Source organism: Protopterus annectens, chromosome 3.part1, assembly GCF_019279795.1.
Source record: "Protopterus annectens isolate FY-2018-M chromosome 3.part1, PAN1.0, whole genome shotgun sequence".
NCBI lineage: Eukaryota > Metazoa > Chordata > Ceratodontiformes > Protopteridae > Protopterus > Protopterus annectens.
The window spans coordinates 3,562,598-3,588,211 of NC_056732.1; the positions used below are offsets into that span (position 1 = coordinate 3,562,598).

A 25,614-nucleotide genomic window follows, 5' to 3' on the forward strand; every position below is an offset into this window, starting at 1 on the left:
ACATGGGAATGGAGAAAGAAGATTCTGATGATGACTGCAATTAGGGATACAGACAACATACAATGGGTGCTGGAATTTATTGGTGAAAACTGGCAAAAGAACCAAGGTACTAGGAATAAATAATTAGAGAGGGAACTATAACAGAATAAAATAAAAAAATGGGAAGAGGCTAAGAATTTATTTGGACTGCAAGCTAGATATTTGCATTCCCTATCAAGGACTAATATCAGAGTATAGGCAAAGAGAAATAAATGTGGGGTGGGTCTTAAATGAAAGGCCATCAGTGGTAGAGTTTTTAGTAGAATCTAGAACAGAAGCTGCAGTTAAAAAAGGAATAATTAGTAGAGCATATAAAATATTGCATGATAATATATGATTCAATCAGAGGACGTTAGAAAGGATTGGGAAAGAGAGACTGGATAAGCAATTCACAAAAAATGGGAGATATATGTATGTCTTCCAACTATGCAAAAAACCTAGAAGATTTAGGATTTTTGCTTGGAAATGTTTATATAGGTATTTTATACCCCAAGTAGACTTCAAATAATTCTTCCTCAGGTAGACAGCAAATGTTGGAGGGGTGATGGGGAAGAAAGAGGTAATTTGGGAACATATTTTCTGGGAGTGAAATGGGTTGGCAGACTTTAAAGATTCCCTACAGACTACTCTATCAGAGATACTGGGTGAATAAATTGGTGTATCTAGGGAAATTATTTTTCTGAGCTATGATACAGAATCTGAATTGCCTAGACATAGTAAGGCCTTGCTGAGTCTAATTATGGTGGCTGCCGAAAAATTACTAGAAAATGGAAATCAAAGTCTAAGCCAACTGTACTACAAGTAGTAAATATAATAACAATATAATGCAATAATTAAGTGGGAGTAAACTTAGTGAGTAGTGTACATCACCAATTACATTGAGCTAGGATCCAAACTACAGTGGAGTAGTAAATTAAATATGAAATATTTACTTGAGATCAAAGCAGTGTTAAACACCAGAGCTACACAGTTAAGGCTCATAGACATAATACAAGCAGAAATGTGTAATTACAAATGGAGTGATGATGAAGTGGGGTGAAGTTCAAGAAATAGAGAGAGTAGGATTTTGGATGCAAATCCTTAATAATAATAACTATACAGAATATTATACTTATAAAGTCACAAAGTGTTCTAAGAGCGAAACCAACATGGGAATGGAGAAAGGAGATTTTGCCAATAGGGATAACTACGGAGTAGGGATACAGAGAATAGGCAAGAGGGCGTAGAATTTTCTGAAGAAAAATGTCAAATGAACAAATGTACTGGGAGCAAACAAGAGAGGGAAAGGTAATGGAGCGGGTTGAGGCCAAGATGACATTCGGACTGCAGGCAAGAGACTGCCTTCCCTATCAGAAACTGATATCAGAGTATAGACAAAGAGAAAGAAAGTACAGTTGTGTACCTACCATAAATGTAGATGTTTGAGTGTATTCACTGTTGCAGTCATTACTCTTGGGTTATCCTGCTGGCAGGCTACTCGCATTCGGCCAGAATTCCAAAGTCTAGGTCCTGCGTCGGTTGCTGTCGCCTCTTCCCTGACGTCAGTGCACCAGGGGTATAAAAGATGCAGCCGATGCCATTTTATTCAGTTTTTCTTGCCCCAGATGTCAGGTGCCCCCGAATTGGTAGGCTGAAAAAATATGCCAATAAAAATGCATGCACAAAAATAACATTTCCTTAATCTACAAGCAAATACACCAAACAGGTTGTATAGGATAGAGTAGTGCAGACAGAGCCAGCGAAGAATAGGGGGATGGTGGGTACACAACTGTACTATGTTCATCGTGTTTCACTGTTGCAGTCATTACTCTTGGGTTGAATCCCAAAGCTGAGGATGGGTGGTTGGGCTAAGTAGGATTAGGAGAGGCTATGAGGCCCTGCAGGACTGCAGTGGCAAAGCCTGCTCTGGACTTAGAGTAAAGAGGTAAGTGGTAGTGCTTTGTGAAGGTGTGCACTGAACTCCAGGTTGCAGCCTCTAAGATATCTTTGGTTGGTACTCCTCTGAGGAAGGCTGCTGAAGTGGCTGCTGCTCTGGTGGAATGCCCTTAGGCACTGATTTGCCATGTTGAGAATAGCAGAAACGGATGCAATGGCATCTCCATTTAGAAATAGTCTGTCTTGAGATCGCCTTTCCTTGTGATCCCATAGCATATGACACTAAAAGTTGCTCAGTCTTTCTGAAGGCTTTAGTTCTGTACAAGTAGAAGTGTAGCTGCCTGTGTATGTCCAAAGAATGCAGAATTTTCTCACCCTTATGTGGATTTGGATAAAAGGTAGGCAAGTGAATGGTTTGGTTGAGGGCCACACTGGACACCACCTTAGACATAAATGTAGAGTTTGTTCTCAGAGAAACCCTGTCTGGATGAAAAATGAGGAAAGGTTCCACAGCCATGAGTGCTTGTAACTCTGAGACTCTCACCTTGCAGAGGTTATTGCTAGGAGTAGAGCTGTTTTCCAGGATAAGAATTTTATATCTGCTGTTGATGCTGGCTCGAAAGGAGGCAATGTGAGTTTTTCCAAAACATAATTGAGGTCCCAGGCCGGAATTGGTGCTCTCCTTGGAGGCCTAATGTTTTTGGCCCCTCTGAGGTACTGCCTTATTAAGGGGTGAGAAAAGATAGGTGGTTCCGCATTGTAATGGGCTGAAATGGCAGAGGCATGAATCTTAATTGATGAGAAAGAAAGGCCTTTGTTCAGCAATTTCAGTTACAGACTGTAAAAATCTGAGGGATATTTGGTACAGACGTGTCAATGCCTTGTTCCTGGTTCCAAGCAAAGAATCTCTTCCATTTCTCTGCATAAGATTTTCTGGTACTGGGCCTCCTGGCCTCCACAATAACATCCAAGACAGCTTTTGAAAGAGGAGTGCTCTGAATGGCTACATTATCCGCCATGCTGCCAGATTTAGGGTCCTGAGTTGGCTGTGCAGGAGCTGATTGTTTTGTTGGGTCAGCAAGTGAGAAGTTTGAGGCAATATCCATGTAGGGATATATTTGAATTCCTTTTTGTCTGCAAAACGCAATTACTGGTACCAGCCATTTTGTGAAGACCCTGGGTGCAGTAGATAAGCCAAAGGGCAGTGCAGAGAATTGGTAATGAATAGAGCCAGCTATGAATCTGAGGTATCTTCTGCAAAATTGTCTGATTGGGACATGCAGGTATGCCTCCTTTAGGTCCAAAGTTACGAGCCAAGCCTTCTTTGCCCAGCATGGGCAGTAGCTGCTGTAGAGTCAACATCTTGAATTTTGGAACTTCCAGAAACGTATTTAGTATAGACAGGTCAAGTATTGGTCTCCAGGTTTTGTCCTTTCTGGGTACTAGGAAAAGTCTGGAGTAAAATCCTTGTCCCTGCTCGTGTTGTGGTGCTTGCTGAATGGCCCTCATGTCCATGAGGGCTATAATTTGTTTTTGTGCCTTTGCCCATTGATTGTGTGGCAGGTCTGGCATACCTTTTGACCTTGGTAGAGTGTGAAAGTGGAACCTGTGGCCTTGGGACACTATGTTCAGAACCCATTTGTCTTGGGTAACCATTTGCCTATTTGATGAAAAAAGTGCTAGTTTCCCCCCTAAGGGGGCTGTCAAAAGAAAAGTGCTTGGATCTGGTAGAGGAAAGTCATTGGGACTGTTTCCTGTAAGGCTGTGATTTGTCTTCTCCGCTTTTGGAGGTAGGAGCACCCCATTGTTTCAGCCTGTATGTGCCTTGGGGCTGAGATCTGCCTCTGGGATGCCTGTATCTGCCTCTGCGGCCTGTCTGACACTGGAAAGGACCAATTTTTAGAAGGCCAGTTCCTGCTAAACCTGGGTGGCTGTACCTGTAAGAAATCCTTGACTGTCTGCATGGATTTGGCTTTATCCTCCATTTTTTTCAACACCTCTTCTGCTTTAGTACCAAACAAAGTATCATGCTGTAAAGGTGCATCTAGTAATTTTGCTTTAACATGATCAGGCAGATTCTGTTCCTTTAACCACGCATGCCTTCTAATAACAGTACCTGTAACAGCGGCCCTGCAAGAGGCCTCAAGTGAATCATAACCACATTGCAATGTATGCCTCCCCACTTGTTCAGCTGCATGCAATAAATCCAGCAATTCCTTGTTTTCTGTACTTTTAGTATTTGTCAACAATTTCTGTTTAAGCAGTGACATTAAATATTGCTGATATTTAAGCATATGAAACTGACAATTTAAAGCCCTTACAGCCAGGGTAGCAGAGGTGTAGACCCCCCCCCATCTGTCTAGAGCCCTAGAATCCCTATCAGAGGGGACAGGGTTTTTTGCAGTGGAAGCTTTGACCCCTTTGGGACCCTGAGATATAGTTTCTGGGTCAGCAGCAGGGTTTTTATATAGAAAGTTATGGGAATCTGGGACCCTGTAGTATCTGTCTGGCTTAGCAGGTGCAGGGGGCAGAGTCAGGGGACAGGCCGGACTCTGAAAATACATCATCTGCAATGTCTAGAACAGGTGGAATAGCAAGGGGTCTGTGCTGAGGAAGTAGCAGAAGTCCCAGAGCCTTTTCTTAGATTCAGAATAATCTTGTCTCTCCCAGTGGAAATGCTCCCTCATGGTATGCAGGGTTTCCCTAAAAGAATAATCCTCAGGAGGAGAGGCTGAAGGAATGGGTTCTTCAGCATCAGAATCCTCATAAGGAAGTATGGAGTAATCCTGTTCAGAAGAGGAATCAGAGGAAATAGAAACCTGATCAGAAGAAATATAATCTGTCTCTTGCCTAGGCCTCTTATCAGGAGGGGGATGGGAGCCCCTGATCAAAGTAATTAGGTCTTCTGCCATTTTGAGCATCTGTTTTTTAGGCATGGAAGTCTGAGCAGGAGAATGCTGTACTTGTTTCTTTGTCTTTAGAGCTGCTTTAGTCTTTGAAGCTGAAGATGGCTTAATATAGAGTTTTATAGGTCTGAAGACACCCTCAGAAGCCGATGCCTGCTCAGCGGCTCCGGACCCATCTGAGGGAATGATTTCTGAGTGTCCAATACCTTGAATATCCAGAGGCCCAGTCGGCTCTACGTGGGAGTCAGAAGTGGCCTGTGGCTCTGAGGTAGTGGGCGCCAGGGGCTGCGAAAGCGCCTCACTGAGAATCAGCGAACTGGCCTAACAGAGGCCTCGTCATCAGTTTTGGACCTCGGATGCTTATCCTTTTCCTTGCGTTTTTTGTAAACTCCGGTTGTCGGCTTGTCCGACGGCATTATATAATTAAATCTTCGGCCAAAGTAATGAAATGCAAAATCGAACTGATGCTTAATAGTGCGTTGGTTGAATCTAGCACAAAACCGACAGCTAGCAACATTGTGATCAGAGCCTAGGCAAGGAATACAGTAAGAGTGAAAATCCTTATGAGGTATTTGCTTCCCACAAGAAATACAATTGTTAACTTTTTCTGACATCGGACTGGAGCAAGAAAAAAGTTTCCCCAACGGGGTACTTAGCTTTAATGAAGGCTTTGGTTCTGAAATTCGAATTTGAATATCTCAGGAGTCGGCCGACTGGCACTTGCGTACTGCTTTTGCTTCAGGCACCCACTGCAAGAAAGACTGGAGAAAATGGCGTCGGCTGCATCTTTTATACCCCTGACGCACTGACGTCAGGGAAGAGGCGACAGCAACCGAAGCTGGATCTAGACTTTGGAATTCTGGCCGACTGCGGGTAGCCTGCCAGCAGGATAACCCAAGAGTAATGATTGCAACAGTGAAACACGATAAACATATAGGGGATCCTAAGTGAAAGACCTGCTCTGGTGGAGTTGAATCTAGAACAGAATGCTGTTAAAAAGGGGTAATTATTAGGGCATATAAACTACTGTATAACTATAAGAATCAATCAGAAGAAGTTAGAAAAGATTGGGAAGAGACTGAAAAATCAATTTACAAGGGAAAAATGGGAGGACATATGCATAGCTCCCAAATATGCAATAAAGTCGAGAAGCTTTAGGATCTTTGCTTGGAAGTGTTTGCACTAGTATTTTTATACTCCAAGCAGACTACAAAGAATTTTTTCCTCAGGTAAACAGTAAATGTTGGAGATTTGATAGGGAACAAAGAAGAAACTGGGAGCATGTTTTGGTAGTGTAAAGGGTTGACAGACTTTAATAATTTCCTACAGAGTAATCTATCAAAAGCATTGGGTGAGAAAATGGCTGAAACTAAGGATATGATTTTTTTTCAGCTGGGATATCGAGTCTGAATTGCCTAGACACAGTAAAGCCTTATTAAGTTTAATGCTGTTGCCTGCCAAAAAAGCAATTACTAGAAATAGGAAACCAAAGTCTAGACTAACTTTATTTGAAGTATTGATTATAAAAGAAATCAAAGAACTGGAAGAGGGATATTTAGAAAGAGAAATTAGCAAATTACATAGAAATAAATGGAAAGTTTTGGAAAAAATACATGTGGAGTAGTGTTCAAGAGGAGGAGGAGTGAGGTTTAGGGGAAGGCAGGAATTCAGCAATTTATGTAATGTTGGACTGATGACAATTATAAAGAAAAAAAGATATGTGATGTATAGTGTATTTCTGTTGATGTATGTCCATGTCTTAAGTGATAATTTAATAAAGGTGTTTAAAAAAAAGCAGTGTTATACACACAAAGAAAACAGTGATAAGTGATCTTGAATATACTATCAGCTCAGGGTGACAAGATTATTATTCCTCGGTTTCTACAATCTGGGAAGATAATTCTCCACTCAAGTGTTTAATGGTAACCCCTCCATTTGCCATTCCTCCTTAGTCCCATCTCCTCTTACCACTAATTGTTTTCCCCTTCAGGTCTCTTAAAGACTAACAGCTATAATGTTATAATGTGTGTTAACAGAAGCACACTCAAAATCCCAAGGCTGTGCAGATTTTTTGTACTACACTGATAATAAGTCTTAAAAAATTGTAGCTTGATTTTTTTTTTTTTTAGTTTATTCACTGGAGAATGCCAGATGACTCCAAATATATGCTGTCCTATAGTGGAAATTAAAAAATAAAATTACCGTACATAAAAGTACACTAAGATTTCCTTTTTCAAACCAGTGCTCGGTTTAGTAAATCTCTATTTTTTAGTGGGCTATGGACAGACATATTTATTTATTGGCATTTGTTTACAAGAAAGTCCAGTGGGCCAAGATGAGCCCATTTTCAGTGGAGGGGCAAGGAAAAAAAATCCAGTTAGTGACAAAGCAAGTATAAAAAGATTGCAGAAATTATCACAAAAATTCAGAGTTTAAAAAAAGATTTAGCTTCAAACATATTTCTTCTAACAACAAATCTCTCATGTAGGCAGCATAATGATTCAACAAACATACAGGAAATGCTACAATGATATTGCTAATTGCACAAAAGTAATGCTTATGAATCTGGTCTATGACAGATAATGTGATTTAGATATGATTGTGAAAGCTGTTCAGAATTTTTGTATAGAAAGCTATAGTTGTTATTCCTGTATTCCATTTCACTGAGTGCACAATGGTGCAGTAATTAAGAATACTGCTTCACGGCACATGGTTTTCGGGTCCACCTCCTAGGTGGGCCGCCTTCTGTGAAGACCTCAGTGACCTCTTTGTGTAGGTGTGAGTTTTCTCCAGGTATTGATTCCTTTCCCTAGTCTAAAAACATGTAGGCAAGTGGGCTGTTCATCTAACGTGTGCATACGTATATATGTGTATGCAGTCATCTGTGACAGACTGATGCCTCACCAAGGACTGGTTCTCTGCTTTGTGCCTGCTGACTGTTGAGATATACTCCAGCTCCTCTGTGATGTATCTGAAAATGAATATGTGAATGGCTTCTTATTTTGCATGTTTCATCCAAAAAGAAGACTGTCTGAACCTTGTAAACATTTTCAACTTGCATAAAGAAACTTACATAGGAAACTACATATTTAAATAAAGCTAATCATATTTCACAAGTTGTTACTGACTCATAAACACATCAAAGTACCACTTATGTTTCTGTGAGGCTTTCCAAATATCTAAATATAATACTTCCAATGTCAACTAGAAAGAATGTGAATCACCTTATGAAACAACAGAAATGGGAGAGTGCATTAAGATGTACTTGTAAAACAAAAATAAGTACAGGAGTAACATCAGTGGTATCTTTCTCACAGATGCAGAAAATGAGTACAATGCAAGTGGATAAAATTAACCCGAAGAGCCAAGACCACGAATAAGCTCATCAGTCCACATGTCCTCCTGAAGTCCACCACTTTCATCATGATGCCTGACATCTGTAATCAGAACCGTAGCTAGCTTACATGGCACCTGGTGCAGTTCCCTAAACTGGAGCCCCCCATTAAGTTAAGGACCCAAAACAAAAAGGTACTGACTGTGCTTCAGCTGTAACCTCAAGCAAAGCCAATAATGCACTCCTGCCTCTCCCCCAAAGATTTGAGGAACAAAAAAAAAAAAGGCTTCTGTACTCTGAAACTGTGGCTAGTCGATTATTACAAAATGACATCTTGCATCTCAACAGTCACCCCCCCCAGCTACAATTCTGCATGTAGTATTAGACAATATTGCAGGTAAAAACACACTTCTAAATAAAATTTACAAAAGGACAGAAATTCATTTTTCAAAGAGTAAATCTGACTTCTGCATTTATTTAGCAGCACAAATATGCTGCAGTTGACTGTTTCCTTATTTTACCGAAAACATTGGGTGTAGGTCTAAGATAAACCTACAGCTACACATTATGTTAGCACAAAATACAACAGTCCGGCACTAAATTCACTAGCAATATGCTGCTCTAACTTCACAGCTGTGTTACCAGTACATTCCTCACCACTGTTGTCACTTATGAAATGAATAAATGCAGTAACAATGCTGATACATCTGTTTATCTGAGTGGTGTGAAAAAAATGACAAACAATGTTTAGGTGACAATGTATTTCTATAACAAACATTAAATGGCAATATACATTCTACAGCAAACACAACTGTACTGGTTATATAAATGGCAAGTGGCAAACAATAAATCAAGTGAGTGAAAGCACTGCAATTTACTCGGTTAAAATGCATTCAAACATTTGCTTTTTATTTCCCCACTGAGGTCAGCTCAGCTTTAGCATCCAATTTTCACAGAAACTGTGCTGCTTGTTCTTCCTGCACTGCAACAATGGCAAACTAACTTAATTCAGGTCACATACATGTAGATGCAAGATGTAAAATGAAGGCACGCACCTAGAAAGATCGGGTTCTGTAACTGGATTACTGTTTAATGCTTTGAGCAGCTTACTACACTACTCAAAGTGTATTACGTAACACTGTTACTTGCTTTTTCTGTTGTACTGTCATTAATCTGTGGCTACCGCTGTTTCACCTTCCTGCATCTGATTACTGTGAAGGCAACAGTGCGGCTGTGTACAGCACTTAAGTTTGTTATGAAGGGTACACTGTAAGCACTGTAGCATGCTCAGTAAATAATGTAGGACAGGTGGCATAACAGATGAGTCAGCCAGCTCAAAAAGTGCAAATACAGACATGTTAGGAGGGACTTGCAGTAGCAAGTCCCCTTGGACTGTGACTTATCCACTCACATTAGATCTGCATTTTGAAGCTGTTAGTTCAGTAATGACACTAGTCTTTCTGTAAGTGTACCTCCACTGCCTTCTTAGTGTAACCAAAATTATTTCCAGGTCATGCTAGTGAGGCTGTAAACAGAAGCAGTACATAACATTGGTTCATCTTTGACAGCAGGTACAAGGATTTGTCAGTGTCATCTTGAATTTTGTTTTCCAAGAGGCTGCTGAGAATGTCAACTAAGCTGGTGAAAATGCATCTGCATTAACTGCTCTAGATAACTGAGCACAAAGCAGATGACAGCATGTGGATTTATATCATGATCTCTTCACTTGGCCAAGCCCATCAAAGCAAGTCACAGTTAATCTCTGCAGCTCTTGGAATGATTTAGTTTTCCTATTAACTTCAGATGTCCTGAATGGATGTGCTTGGCAACGTGCATTCCACTTGTGAAGGACACCAAATAGCAAGTTCCATATTTGATAAATTTACTGTCCATGTTGTTACAGCTTATGTTTGAGCAGTTTCAGCAGGTAGAATATTTCCTGTTGTATCCAGCTGTACACACTTACAGGAACATGCAGAAACTGGACATTCTATGTGATCCCTATGGAGAAAAACAAAAAAATTTAAAGAACAATTACAGCTTCTAACCATATTCACACAGTGTACACAATCCTCTGATTCTCTAACTGCACACAGCACACAATGCATTAACAGTGCCTTATGAATACTACTGAGCACCTGCAATGACAACTCAACAAATACAAACATACAGATTTACTAATCTGAGAGCTAAAACAATTCTGAACCTCAAGGGCTTGTAATTTTTATCTGTAGATTTTCCTAAAGGAAAAACATGAATCTGCAAGGAAAAATTCCATGTTCCTAAATTATGTTGCTGTTTACTAATGGCCAAGGTATGGATAAAGTGGATAATGAAGGAAAATGAATGACATTCACTTTTTCCTTCAGAAATACATACATACATGCAGCTTTTCACTACAAGGCTTATGGAAATCAAAATTGCCTCTCAGCCTTGTGAAACAGTAAGTCTTACAACACAAACAGGCACAGGCAACTTACTACATTTTTCCAATGTACAGATCAAGCGTTGTGTCAAGCATCTGGGAATTAAAGGCTGGCCAAGTTTTATTTTTAGTTGTTAACCAGGTAAAACCATTAATCAAAAGTGTTCCTTTTCATGGGTAACACACAAGCAGTGCCTAGTTAAATGATTTGCTCAGACTTGCACATTAGGTCATGACAAACTGAGAACTACAGAATGAACTTGTCACTTGCTCATAGCTTTACCTCTCTGGACTTGTCTACACTGCCAAAGGTCATGGAATCAAACGACTTGCGTGTAGTAGCAGGCTTGTTAGGGGTGAGGGAAGAGTTGAGGAAGGCACAGTGTCTCTAAGGATCTCCTCAGTGCATAATGGCTCCAACACCAGGGGTATATATAGAGTGCACAGTCAAGACTAGAATGGGCAGGGGGACTTCCCAAGTGAAAGTGAGGAATGCCACTGACAGTAATCACCCCAGTGCATAACACTTACTGCACTAATATGAGGACTACACTTTCTAGGGGAACAGCTAGGGTGTAACTAGACAAATTCCTCTCCCCCCTCCCAAAGCATTATTTCAGCAGAGTACAGTGACTGCTGAGGTCCCAGTGGAGCAGATGCTAAGAAAACAAGCAGCAAATCAGGATGGCAGAAAAAATTGCATTTATTTGCTTATCATTTGTTTGTTACTTAAGTAAACTGATCCGGGGATCATTTACAACCACAATCCAGACCAAGGTAGCAAAGACAAGATACAAACAGCAAAAATAGATTTTAATTAAGCATCACATACATTGAATAAACAGATTTAACAGAATATGGCATGACATTTACAGAATTATAAATTAAAAAAGGGAAAAGTCAGAAAGACATGTTCAATGCATACAACAAAGTGTAATGCAACGGTAAGCATGAGAAACTGTTTTCATTTACATATAATGCTGAACAGCAGGAGCTCATTTAATACCTTTGCGTCCCGAGATCTTCTTAGCCAAGAAACCAGTTGCTTTCTGAGAGACTGTATCCAAAATCCTGTACTGAAAACTCAAAATTTATAACATCTGATAAACTGCATAATTACAAAAATGTAAAATATATCTCTTCGGTAGACAGTGCTATTATCAAAGGTCTGTCTGCAAATGCTGATGTTTGTATTGCAGATTTATGAAAGAAAAATTAATTTGTTTACCAAAAATAATAGTGTTATGGACAAAGAAAAGGTTATAGCTCTGTAAATGTGCAATATAGAGCCAAGACATCCTGGGGTGTGGGGGAGCTGTTCACCTGCTCAAGAGCTTTCCAATGATGTATGACAAGAAAAGTTAGAATGACACTGTTTTGGGATACTGCTGAATCTATGCAAATTAGGGATATAATAGTCATCTACAAACACATTTGTGTTAAACGGCAAGTATCAGTGATAACAGTGTGTGCCTTAATATTTTGTATAAGATGGCACCATTTGTTCACCTGTAGGTCACGCAGCTTTTATGAAATTAATGCAGTCATGATTCCATCTCTCTCAACTTTCTGATTTGAAGGCCTGCATTTGCACTTGTTTCTGTCCTGTAACTCCTGGGCCCATCTCATTTGCTCACTCAAAAAAAAAATGTATCTGCTTTTATTGTATTTGTGTTTCTTCCTACTTTATTTTGCTTTTGCGTCATCTTAATAGTACTCAATTGTATTTATTACTGCTTGGTGTAACTCATTCTAAGCCTTTTAGTTTAAGCACTTGGGCTTCAAACCAGTTGTTTTACATTAAGAAGGTTTGTGGTCTGCACTGTAGTGGCAGAACAGGTAGCTTATATCCTTCTAAGTTGGGAACTGCTGATTGAGGGCTCAGTGTCTGTTATTCTAAAAGTGTATTAATTCTGGTTTAAGCACTTGGGCTTCAGGCCAGTTATTTTATATTAAGAGGGTTCGTGGTCTGCACTCTTGTGGGAGGAGAGGCTGGACTCTGCCCTTCTGAGCTGGGAATTTCTGGTTAAAGGCTTATACTGCCTACATATTTGAACTGCTTCTTACTGAAATTGGTACACCTTGTTTGCTGTAGCATAGACTAGATCCAGGCCTGCTGAATCTAGCTTTGTCTGTATAACTTGAGCACTAATCCAGGCATTCTTTAAAGTATTCAATTGTATTTATTACTGCTTGGTAGTAACTTGATTAAAGTGTAGCTATCATTCTAAGTCTTTTGGATTAAGCACTAGGGCTTCATACCAGTTGTTTTACATTAGGAAGGTTTGTGGCCTGCACTGTGGTGGCAGGACAGGTAGCTTACATCCTTCTAAGTTGGGAACTGCTGATTGAGGGCTCAGTGTCTGTTATTCTAAAAGTGTATTAAATATGGTTTAAGCACTTGGGCTTCAGGCCAGTTATTTTACATTAAGAAGGTTCGTGGTCTGCACTCTGCCCTTCTGAGCTGAGAATTTCTGGTTAAAGGCTTATAGTGCCTGCATATTTGAACTGTTTCTTACTGAAATTGGTACACCTTGTTTGCTGTAGCATAGACTAGATGCAGGCCTGCTGAATCTAGCTTTGTTTGTATGCTTGTTGTTTGTTTGCTTGTTATTTCCCTGAAACGCTAATTCCACCTAAAACGCGGCTTTTCAGCGCTTCTGTGGATCCCTACTGATATCTGCATTGCTTACTGTACTTATTTCCTTGTTTCACTTGAAAGAAAGTTACTGTTTGTCATTTTTGCATTTAAGTTACCTGTAACACATTGCATTTAAGTAACCTGGCACTTGTTCACTAAAGCAATTATATAAGTCAGCACTAAAAAATTAAAAGCACTACACCCTCACAAACTCCCCTTGAGTACCTTGTTCCCCATTGTCCAAAGGTCAGTTGTCAATCTCCTCTCCGGTCCAGAAGGTAAATCTAGGAATCTTGAGGCAATGTTACAACTGCCTCATGTACATAGACAACTCTCTCCTCCTCCCAACAAATTCCAACACATGTGAGAGATGCAACCATATAGCCAAACTGGAGGCTAAGCTCTCTCAACTCAGTACTGGCGTAACCAGTCAGGAGGAGAAGGAAACCACACTCATTACAATTCCAGTCTCACATAGACCTACCATGACAGCAAACCAAACACATAAACACACAAAAACATACTCGGAGGCTCTAAATAAAAATCTGCCTAAGCAGCACAGACCTCCAAAGCAGACACCCAAGCAACCGCTACCCCAAAACAAAACACATGCAACACATAGCTCACAAAGCCAGTGTGCCGAACAGTCACAGCTCTTAAGGCTAAACAACACACCTGATACACTTGTAATAGGTGACTCTATCATCAGGCACAGTGACATCCCGCTCACCAGGCTGAACACGGAGAAGGTCACGGTGAGCTGCCTGTTGGGCGCTAGGATCCGCCACATAACACAAGCACTCAGGTCACTCCAAAGCAAGTACAAATATGACTCGGTCATTGTCCATGCTGGTGTGAATGACCTGAGACGTACCTCCCTGGACTACATGAAAAGAGACAGAAGAGCTCTCTGAGCATGTAGCCCAGGCCGGTATGACCCTGACCTTGAGTAGCATCTTACCCTCACCAAGAATGATGCCAGAATATGAAGACAAGATGATCAATTTCAACAATTGGCTTAAGTATTGGTGTCATTCAAAGGGGATCCAATGCCTGCCAGCCTGGGATGACATGCTCAACAAGCCACGATGCTTCGCTAGGGATGGCTTGCACCTGTCACCCCTGGGCTTTCGGATATTGGCAAAGGCTCTTGCTTCCCCCATAGTGCCTTTTTTACGCAAGGCTCAAAAGACAAACCCACCTCCATAGGTATCACAAGGGATAAGAAACTAAGAGTAATGCTACTCAATGCCAGAAGTCTAAACCTCAAGATGCACGCACTCAAAACTCTCCTTAACATGGAGAGCACTGATATCTGTGCAGTAACAGAAACCTGGTTCAAGGCTCCCGAGAGCACCCCAGCACTACCAGGTTATACCTCATACCATGCTATTCGGCCCCAAAACTTGGACCGAACCATAAAAGGAGGGGGAGTATCAATATTCGTCAAAGATACCCACACACCTCCAGGTTGGTGGCACAGCACGAAGCATCAGAGACTATCCATGTGCAACTAACAGTGGGTAAAACTGCCTTCCAGTTTCTAGCCTGCTACAGACCACCCTCCCAAACCCAGGAACCCCACTCGGCCTTCCTGAGAACACTGGAAAATATGAAGGTCTCTCCAAACACCACTATATTGGGCGACTTCAACTACCCAAACATAGACTGGGAGCATTACTCTAGCTCCAACACCCTAGCCCAAAGGTTCCTAGAATTTATAAACTCAAATGCTATGGAACAACTTGTTACCACTCCCACAAGAGGGGAAAATATACTGGACCTGATCATCCCAACATGGGGACTCTATGCTCCAGACCAGAAGTGTATCCCTCACTGGTAAGATCAGACCATAAACTAATCTTACTGGATATTCACATCCCGACCCCACCCCCTGCCCAGAAAATCACAGTGAAAAACTTCTTTAAAGCAAATTTCACACTCCTCAAAACCGAGGTGGAATCCTTCAAAGCCCCCGAGCCTGTGGAAAATACGGCCCAGACCGCAGAATCCTTTATAAACGCATTCTATGAACACCTTCAGGAATGCATGGATCATGCAGTCCCAAATAAAACCAAGACCCAGTCCTCCAAAGGCAGACATCCTGTCTGGTGGACCCCAGCCATAAACGAACTATACAATAGAAGGAGGAAGCTACTACATGATAGAGCAAAATCCCAAAAAGGGAAGGCATCTCTGATCAGTATTAGCAAAAAACTACGGGCACTCATAAAATCGTCTAAGGCCAGCTTCGAGAGAAAAATTGCACAGGACACTAAGAATAATCACAAGGCTTTCTTTAGTTATGTTAGGAACCTGGGTGGGAATTCCCAGATATGCTCAGAATTAGTCCAAAAGGACAAAAAATACATCGAACCCACAGACATTGCCAACATCCTAGCTGCAGGTTCAGTGCAAACTCCCCCCCCCCCCACCAAAAGGACAAATATCTATCCCAGCAGAGTGCGGCCCCCCTGACATCTCAGATGCTCAGGTAAGAGCCGCCCTCTCCAAAGCAAAAAACACAGCATCAATGGGACCGGACGGTGTCCCGGGCTGCGTCCTACATGAACTCCAAGAAGAACTAAACCCAAACATAAAACTACTGTTAAATCTCAGCCTTACTACAGGATATGTACCCAAAGAGTGGCATACAGCAACAGTGGTCCCTCTCCACAAAGGTGGTGCCTCAAAGGATCTTGGAAACTATCGCCCCATAAGGCTGACTAGCTTGGTCTGCAAAGCTATAGAAAGGATCATCATGGACCTCATAAATAAAGATATTGGGGCCCTACAGACACTGGATCCTACCCAGTTCGGCTTTGTTAAGGGCAGATCCTGCCTATTAAACCTGGTCGATTTCTTTGAAACAGTCACCAAGGCCACTGACAAGGGGAAGGTGGTCCACACAGCCTACCTGGACCTCGCAAAAGCCTTCAATACAATACCCCACTCGGGCATTATAGATAAGCTCACCAGCTTAAATATAAACCCCTATGTCACTAGATGGGTTGCAAACTGGCTCAAGGACAGAACCCACATGGTTAGAATTGCTGGAGCCATGTCAGACTCCAAACCAGTTACAAGTGGCGTCCCACAAGGCTCAGTCCTGGGACCTCTCTTGTTCGGTATATATTTCTCGGAGGTACAAGCCAACACGGAAGGAGTGTGGCTCACCAAGTTCGCAGATGACTGCAAACTGGGCGCCATAATCGACTCTCCAGCTGACACAAGCATCCTCCAAAAGGGCCTCATAGAAACAGACAACTGGTGCCAGAGCCACGGCCTCAAGCTAAACGCCAAAAAGTGTATAGTCATCCCCTTTGGCTAAAACAAAGTGCCCACAAATTACCACATAGGTGGTAATCCATTAAGTACAGAAGAAGTAATTAGGGACCTGGGGACCCAAGTTGACAGCAATCTCTCATTTGACAACCACGTGGCCAAAGTGGTTAGAAAAACATTTTATATAGCCCACCTAATCATGAAGGGATTCACATCTAGATCAGGGGAGGTCATCGTAACTCTTTACTCATCCCTCATCGGGCCCATAATTGAGTACAATGCCCCTTTTGGGATGTACCTTACCAGACACCTGCAGCAACTGGAAAGACCCCAAAAGTACCTCACCAAGAGGATCAAAGGGCTCAAACAGATGCCATATGCTGCCCGGTTAAAGAAACTCAAGCTCTACTCAGTGGCATACCGCCTGCTCAGAGGCGATCTGTGCCTGACGTATAAAGCCATGTCCAACCTGGAATTAATGGACATGCTGCACCTCAGAAAATCCAAATCCCATCGAGCTACGCGCTCGAGAGACTTGAACCTCAGCACAGAAATAAATAGGACATGCTGGAGGGACAGATTCATAACCCAGAGGCTCCCTTCACTCTGGAATAAAATCCCAGTCCAGGTTAAGCAGAGTCCCTCATTGACTCTCTTCAAGAGGAATCTTGATGAGTGGATGGGAGATCATAGGTTTACCCCGGGTATCACTTCTGTGTCACTGTTAGACAGAGGCACAGTATACTAACCTCGAAAAAGGGCATAGCAAAATTAATTTAAAATGGGTGGCGAAAGCCAAACACACTCTGGCTAGGCTTATAAATGCTCTAGGGCAGATAGCCTAGTATGAACCTATGAATATAGGTAATAGTCACAACTGCTTTACCTAAACAGCATTTATATCCGTGCATGTCTTCTCATTATCCACCATATTTTAATTACATTTTTACTAACATCTTCTTCTTGAATACACAACCCCCAACGTGACTATACATCACTTTTTACATAATTAATGTAAACATGGAAGTATGTCCTATTTTTCATGACTTTTTGTAAACACACCCTAACTTCAGTTCTGGACATCTCATGTTGACCATACACTGTCATTGTTTAGCAAATCATATCTTGTAGATGCCAAATTGCTACCTTAGGTTTATGTATGTATGCTTTAACAGGACTTCAGAAATTAGACTTTAAAAACAGTGATGAGTATTACCTTTTTCAGGTACATAGAAATCTCCTATAAAGATGAGTATACTCTTACATAATACATGGGCAATTTGCTTTCCTGATGACTATACTCTTGTATGAAGCAAGAGTAGAGATCACAGTATAGTACATAAAATAAACATTAAATTATACATGCTGGAAACAAGACTTATGCTTTAATATTGCTTTTCTTAAGCTTTTAACAAGTGGCACACATGTTTTTCTCTTTGGCATCACTAATGTTGAATAGTCATTGCCAAATCTTACAGTATTTTCTTTAATTTTTAACTGGGCAATTAGTCCATGCAGCTTTTAAGACTAAATCTTTATCTTGATTTGAGAAAAACTTATGATTACTGACCTTGGAGGTATTTTTTTTTTGTTTGTTTTTTTTTAAGATGAGTTTGAAAGTGATCCATGTACCCTTTCGATGCCAAAGGAAAAAGTTCCAGGCAGGTGCAAAGTTTTAGGCAGCCAGGTATTAAGGAATTGAATCATACTGTCTCCTCCTCCTTTTCAGGAATCCCATAAATCATGATGTTATTCCTTCTAGATCTGTTCTCTAAGTCTTCTATTTTATCCCAGAATAAGTTTTCCTCTCCTATACTCGAGATTTGTGATGATTGTTTAAGAGACTCACACAGCATTTCAACTTGCTTTTTACATTCCTCTTTAAAATTATCCATTTTGCTTTCTAATGTAGCTGTCTTTACAGATAACTCACTGGTGTTACTTAGTATAGCCTATAAGTCGTTTTTCATAGTACTGTCTTGTACACTGGGCTTAAAGTGGCAATTAGTTCTTTCCAGTTTTCTTGACAGGAAAAAGCAGTTAAAATAGTTTCAAACTTATTTTTTGTAGTAAATTTTTCAGCAGATGTTCAACTATAAATCAATCAAGTTTTAAAACATTCTATTTGAGTTTCTTAGTAAAACTCCTGTTAGAGATGTTAAAAATGGAGCAGAGCTAAACAAAAAGTGCTGTTAACTGCTCACCTTATTGGCCACACCCTCCATATTAAATTATTTCCATAATAAGCTTTACTTTCCATTATGTAACTTTTTCAGGGCTCTCAGTTCTCATGTATGCTAAACTGCAAGAACAGGATACTGATAAAGGTGAAATAAAATTCAAGTCAACTGTTAAGAAGAAATATGCAGATGGGGAAACAAGAGGGGCAAGAGAGGTATATAAACAGGAGTTGGGTTTTGCAAATAGTAGAGGCAAAATGTATTAACCTGTACCTCTGAAGAGTGGAGAGACTTCTTAAAAGAGATGAGGTTACCCAAAAGTACAGTTGTGTACACATACCATAAATGTAGATGTTCGAGTGTATTCACTGTTGCAGTCATCACACATTGAGGTTATCTGCCTGCAGGTAGCCCTCAGACGGCCTGAATACCAGAGTCTTGAATTCCTGTGTCGGATGCTGTCTCTTCTTCCATGACGTCAGGTCGTCAGGGGTATAAAACATGCAGCCGACTCCATCACATCAGTTTTTCTTGCCCCAGATGTCAGGTGCCCCCACAATTGGAAACAATTATATGTTATGGTACACCTCCATCAAAAAGCAAATACACCAGAAAACGTAACTACACCAAACAAGAAGGAAAGGTAGAGCCAAGAGAAGTCAGGGGGCTGTTGGGAGGGTAACCAGGACTGCAACAGTGAATACACTCAAACATCTACATTTATGGTAAGTGTACACAACTGTACTATGTTCTTCATGTTTCACTGTTGCAGTCATCACATTTGGGTTGATTCCCAAAGCTAAGGAAGGGAGAAGGAAGCTAGAGAGCATTAGGGCCAGCTATTAAGCCCTGCACGACTGCAGTGGCAAAACCAGTTCTGGATTTAGAAAAAATAGGCATGTGGTAATGCTTGGTGAAGGTATGTACAGAGCTCCAGGTAGTGGCTTCTAGGATGTCCCTGGTAGGGACTCCTCTGAGAAAGGCTGTAGAGGCAAATGCAGCCCTGGTGAAATGTGATCTTATCCCCATGTGGGGTAGATTTTCCATGGTGCTTATAGCAGAAATTAATGCAATGGGCTATCCATTTAGAAATGGAAATGGCCTTCCCCTCTGCCCCTGCAGCAAAGCCAACTTAGCAGCTGTTCAGACTTTCTGAGAGGCTTAGTCCTGTCCAAATAAAATCTAAGTTGTCTGTGCAGGTCCAGAGAGTGCAGTATTCGTTCTCCTTTGTTTTGCGGATTAGGGAAAAAAAGTAGGCAAATGAATGGACTGACACAGTAGACACCACCTTGGGCATAAAGGAAGGACTGGTCCTGAGGGACACCCTGTCTGTATGGAAGATAATGAAGGGCTCCACTGCCATGAGGGCCTGTAATTCAGACACTCTTCTTGCTGAAGTGATGGCTAGAAGGAAGGCTGTTTTCCAAGAAAGGAATTTAAATGCTGCAGCTGGCTCAAAGGGAGGGAGAGTGAGCTTTTCCAATACAAAGTTAAGGTCACAGGCTGGAGTAGGGGCTCTCCTGGGGGGGGTCTTAAATTTTTGGACCCTCTAAGGAATTGCTTTAGCAGGGGGTGAGAAAAGAGGGGTGGCTCAGTATTTTAATGTGCTGAAATGGCAGAGGCATGAATTTGAACTGACGAGAAGGATAGGCTCTTGTGGAGCACTTCTGTTAAGTACTGAAGAATATGATGTAAGCTGGGCATCACTGTGCCCATCCCCTGTGTCTGGCTCCAAGAACAGTATCTTTTCCACCTTTCAGCATTGGATTTTCTAGTACTAGGCCTCCTTGCCTCCAGAATGACATCTAGCACCTGCTTACTGAGAGATGCTATTGGAGAGCTCAAGGAATTAGCCAGGCTGCAAGGTTCAGGGTTTGAAGCTGAGGGTACAGAATCTGGCCTACCTGCTAGGACAGCAGGGAAGGGGTCTGAGGCAGGTGTCATGGTTCCAGTAGTGTCATACTGCGCAAGAGGGGGGTACTAGTGCTGGCGTGGCCAGTCTGGTGCAATCAGTATTGTCCTTGGCTTGTCCTGTTTGATCTTTTGCAGAACCTTCGAGAGGAGAGGCAGAGGGGAAAAGACATAAACTGAGAGGCTTTCCCACATAATAGACATGGCATCCACTTTCCAAGCTTGACTGTGGGAAGTCCTTGTGCAGAATTTGTCCAATTGGTAGTTCTGAGGGGAGGCAAACAGGTCTACCTCTGGAGCCCCCCATTTGTTCCTCAAGAGGTTGAATATTATTGGTTCCAGTTTCCATTTGTGTGGGTCCATGAGATTTCTGCTTAGGTCGTCTGCCAGTGAATTTAGCTTGCCTGGCAGGAATTGAGCTTGCAGGTGCACTTGATAGCTCAAGGCTGTGTTCCACAGAGCCATGGCTAATCTGCAGAGAGGGTACGAGTGAGTTCCCCTCTGCTTGTTTATGCACCACATAACTGTGGTGTTGTCTTGTCTTTACCAATAGTTGTCCTGGAAGAATGCAGTCTTTGAAGGCTGTCAGTAAATTCTGTATAGCTAACATTTCTTTTTGGTTGATATGCAGGTGCATCTGTCTCGGGTTCCATTTGCCCTGAATGCACTGCCCTGCTAAGTGAGCCCCCCATGCATAGTGTGATGCATCTGTTGTTAGGGTTTGGGTGGCAGGGGGTAGAGTGAAAAGGAGCCCCTTGTTGTGGTAGCAGGCCTCTGTCCACCAAAGGAACTCTGTCTTTATACAAGAAATGATAGGAATCATTGATTCCAGGTCCTGACAATGTTGACACTATAGGCTTTTCAGATACCATTGTAGTTTCCTCATATGCAGTCTTGCATATGGAATTAGTAGAATGCAAGAGGCCATGAACCCCAGGGCTTGCAGATAGCTGGGTCTTTGTGGCCAATAGTTTGAAGTAGGTTGCCAAATAAACTTGTTCCTCTGGAGTGAGGAAAGCCATCTGGGAAGTTGTGTTCAAGCTTGCTCCCAGGAGCACAATCTGTTGGCAGGGTACCAGAAGAGATTTATTTTCATTTATGGTGTACCCCAGTGAGGTTAGAAGTTTCTTTACGAATGCCAGATGTTTTAATAGCAAGTCCTGGCTTTCTGCCTGAATCAGACAATCTTCCAAGTATGGGTATATTTGAATTTTTCTCTGCCTGCAAAATGCAATGGCTGGAGCTAGACACTTTGTGAATACCCTGGGCGCAGTAAATAAGCCAAAGGGAAGTGCAGAGAACTGACAGTGCATGGAGCCTGCCTTGAAGCGTAGATATTTCCTGCAAGATTCCCTTATAGGAATGTGCAGGTAAGCTTCCTTTAAGTCTAAGGTTGCCAACCAGGCATCTTTGCCTAGCATAGGAAGCAGCTGTTGAAGTGTTAGCATTTTGAATTTTGGGATTACCAAAAAGGTGTTTAGAATAGAGAGGTCCAGGATAGGATGCCAGGTGCTGTCTTTTCTGGGTACCAGGAGAAGTCTTGAATAGAGACCTTGTCCCCTTCTGCTGGGACAGGTTGAATAGCCCTGATACTTAGAAGAGAGAGAACCTGCTGTTGGACCTCTGCCCACTGATTTGGGGGTAGGTCTGGCCAACCGTTTGGGGTTGGTAGGCTGTGGAAGTGTAATCTGTATCCTTGGGAAACTATATTCAAAACCTATTTGTCCTGGGTAATGAGTTCCCAGTTTTTTACATGCAGGACGAGCTTTCCTCCCAAGGGAGCAGGCAGTTGAGCAGGGCTTGGAAGGGTTAAGGTTAAGTCATTGTGCCATTTTTCCATAGGGGGGGTGTCTTACTACTCCCTGCTTTGGAAGCAGGAGCCCCCCCAGTGCTTAGGCATGTGCATAGCCTGAGACTGTAACCTAGGTGGTCTGCTGTTCCTGGGTTTGGACTGAGAAGGCCTGGAAGAAACTGGAAAGGACCAACTCTTTGAAGGCCAATGCCTACTAAATCTGGGAGGCATTTGAAGGAAATCTTTAACAGTTTGCATAGATTTAGCTTTCACCTCCATCTTTTTGAGGACTTCTTCTGCTTTGTTGCCAACAGGTGGTCTTGGTTTAAGGGAGCATCCAATAATTTAGCTTTAACATGATCTGGCAAGTTTTGCTCCTTAAGCCAAGCATGCCTTCTAAGTACAGACCCAGTGACCGCAGCCCTGCAAGATGCCTCTAATGAGTCAAAACCACATTGTAAAGTATGTTTATCAACTTGTTCTGCAGAATGCATTACATCCTGTAATTCTTTGTGTTCAGCACAGTCAGGAATCAACATAATTTTCTGTTTAAGTAGTCCCATAATATGCTGCTGGTACTTTAACATATGAAACTGGCAATTTAAAGCCCTAATGGCCAAAGTAGCAGAAGTGTATACCTTCTTACCCCATCTGTCCAAGGCTCTAGAATCTCTATCAGAAGGGGTAGGATTTTTAACAGCAATAGCCTTAATTCCTTTTGGTCGTTGGGAAATGGTTTCTGGATCCGCAGTAGGATTCTTGAAGAGGAACTTGTGAGAGTCAGGTACTCCGTAATACCGGTCAAGTTTTCTGGGAGCTGGAGGTAAAGTGCCTGGGGAAAGGCTAGATTCCAAGAAGGCAACATCTACAATGTACAGAACAAGAGGGATAGCTAAAGGCCTGTGTTGAGGGAGGAGTAAGAATTCCCTAAGCCTCTTTTTGGAGTCAGAGTAATCCTGGCTTTCCCAGAGGAAATGCTCCCTAAGAGTGTGCAAGGTTTCACCAAAAGAAAAATCTTCTGGAGGGGAAGCAGAGGGAATGGAATCCTCTGCATCAGAATCCTCATAGGTAGATAAGGGAATATCCTGGTCAGAAGGAACAGAAATATCAGATTCCTGATCAGAAGAATCAGAAGGAAAATCAATTCTAGGTCTCTTAGAGGGGGAAGGCTGGCTTCCCCTAATTAAGGTAACAAGGTCTTCAGCCATTGTAAGCATTTGTTTTTTAGGCATATGGGCCTGAGCATGCGGTTTGGACATCGGTTTTCTAGGCATGGTGCGAGTTTTAGGCCTGGATGAAAAAGATGGCATCAGTTTAAAATGCAAGTCTGTAGGCCTGAATACACCCTCAGAAGCCGGTGCCTGCACAGCGGCTCCGGACCCATCCAAGGTACAGACATCCGCAGGTTCCATAGTCGAAGAAGCATCTCACGGCATACCAAATGGGTCTCAGTAGAGGCCTGCGAATCTGAAGTAGTGGGTATCAGGGGCTGCAAAAGCGCCTCACTGAGCACTGGCGACTAGCTTAACGGAAGCATCATCAGCAGTTTTGGACCTATGCGGGCTGTCTCTGTCTTTATCCTTATTTTTTTTGGAAGATCGGTAGTTGGATGGCTTAACGAAGTCATTTTGGAGTACGGATACCGAGTACCAAAATAATTTGCTGCAAAGATAGCCTGAAGACAAATAGTTTGGGGGTTGAACAAGGCACAAAACTGACAGTGAGGGACATCATGGCCTGGGCCTAAGCAAGGAATGCAGTACGAATGAAAATCTTTATGAGGTATTTGCTTTCCACAAGTAAGACAATTGTTAACATTTACTGACATTGGTTGGAGCAATAAAAAAGATCCCCAACAGGGTACTTATCTTTTTTAGAAGACTTCGGTTCTGAAACTCGAAAATGAAAATTTCAGGAGTCGGCCAACTGGCACTTGCGAACTGCTTCTGCTTCGGGGACCACACGGCAAGAAAGACTGATGTAATGGCATCGGCTGCATGTTTTATACCCCTGACGACCTGACGTCATGGAAGAAGAGACGGCATCCGATGCAGAAATCCAAGACTCTGGTATTTAAGCCGGCTAAGGGCTACCTGCAGGCAGATAACCCAAATGTGATGACTGCAACAGTGAAACACGAAGAACATCATCTTAAAGTATGATGGTTTCTAGATCTAATATTAAGAGAAACACCTTAAGGACAGCATCATGAGATTTCATGCAAACCTAATATGGTGTGCACTGAAGCCAAATCTCACAGTCATGGAAACATTAAGCCTTAAGAAGCAGAAAATGAAATAAGTAAAATATGAACTGAACGTACAGTTGCGTAAAATCTTACCATAGCGGTAGATGTCCTTCTCTTCACTATTCACTACCATAGGGATCCACTGTCAAGGGTGGTCTAACGTCCGGACAGCATACCAAAGCCTTTAGGTTGTTTTAAGGTACACAGCACGTCAAGCGTATGCTCCTTGCGTAGTGTAGTGTATAAGGGTGATGTATGGACATTCCATTCTCAGAACTGCAAGCCCCAGTAGGAACCCCAATCCAAGGAAAAAAGAGGTAGTCAGTACATTCAGAAAATAAATGGACCAGGGGGAGGAGGGATGAATAAATACTGCAACAGTGAAGAGAGGGGTAACTACCATTATGGTAAGATTTTACACAACCGTACTATGTCCCTCCACTTCGCCGCAGTATTCATTACACTAGGCAGAGTGCCAACGCTCAGGAAGAAGAGAGGGAGGCAGAAGGGCCACCAGAGCCCTCTAGGAAGCCATGAAGGATGGCCCTAGCTGTGGAGATTCCATCCAACTTGGAGTGCTTGGTAAATTTATGCAAAGAAGTCCAGGTAGCTGCCTCAAGAATAGAGTTAGTATCCAAAAATCACCAGAAGAAGCTACAGCTCTGGTCTATTATTGTCAATTTATTATTATACCTGTAATATATCCAATTGTTAAATATGTTACCTTTGCTGTACATAGTCTTAAACTGTGCCCACTGCATTGTACTTACTACTCTGTGTAAATACAATCTGTACTTGCTATTCATGGAGCTTTTCTCGACGGGCCTCCACTGAAAATGGGCTCATTACAGCCCAGTGGACTACCCAGGTAAATGAATGCAAATAAAATAAACAAACAAACAAATAAATAATACTAGAATGAGCATTAACAGAATAAGGAAGGCTCTTACCATAAAAGGAAAAATAAGAAGAAATACT

General features: G+C 42.0%; 1 protein-coding gene across 1 annotated transcript in view; it reads right to left on the reverse strand.

Annotated features, from left to right (window-relative positions):
- Window positions 1-8,609: 8,609 nt before the first annotated feature.
- MIOS (meiosis regulator for oocyte development) overlaps window positions 8,610-25,614 on the reverse strand; it is an 876,134-nt gene continuing 859,129 nt past the window's right edge. The window contains exon 10 of the mRNA XM_044066490.1: window positions 8,610-10,155. Within this exon, the coding sequence (XP_043922425.1) occupies window positions 10,059-10,155 (97 nt within the window). The 3' untranslated portion in view covers window positions 8,610-10,058. The remainder of the gene's footprint in view (window positions 10,156-25,614) is intronic.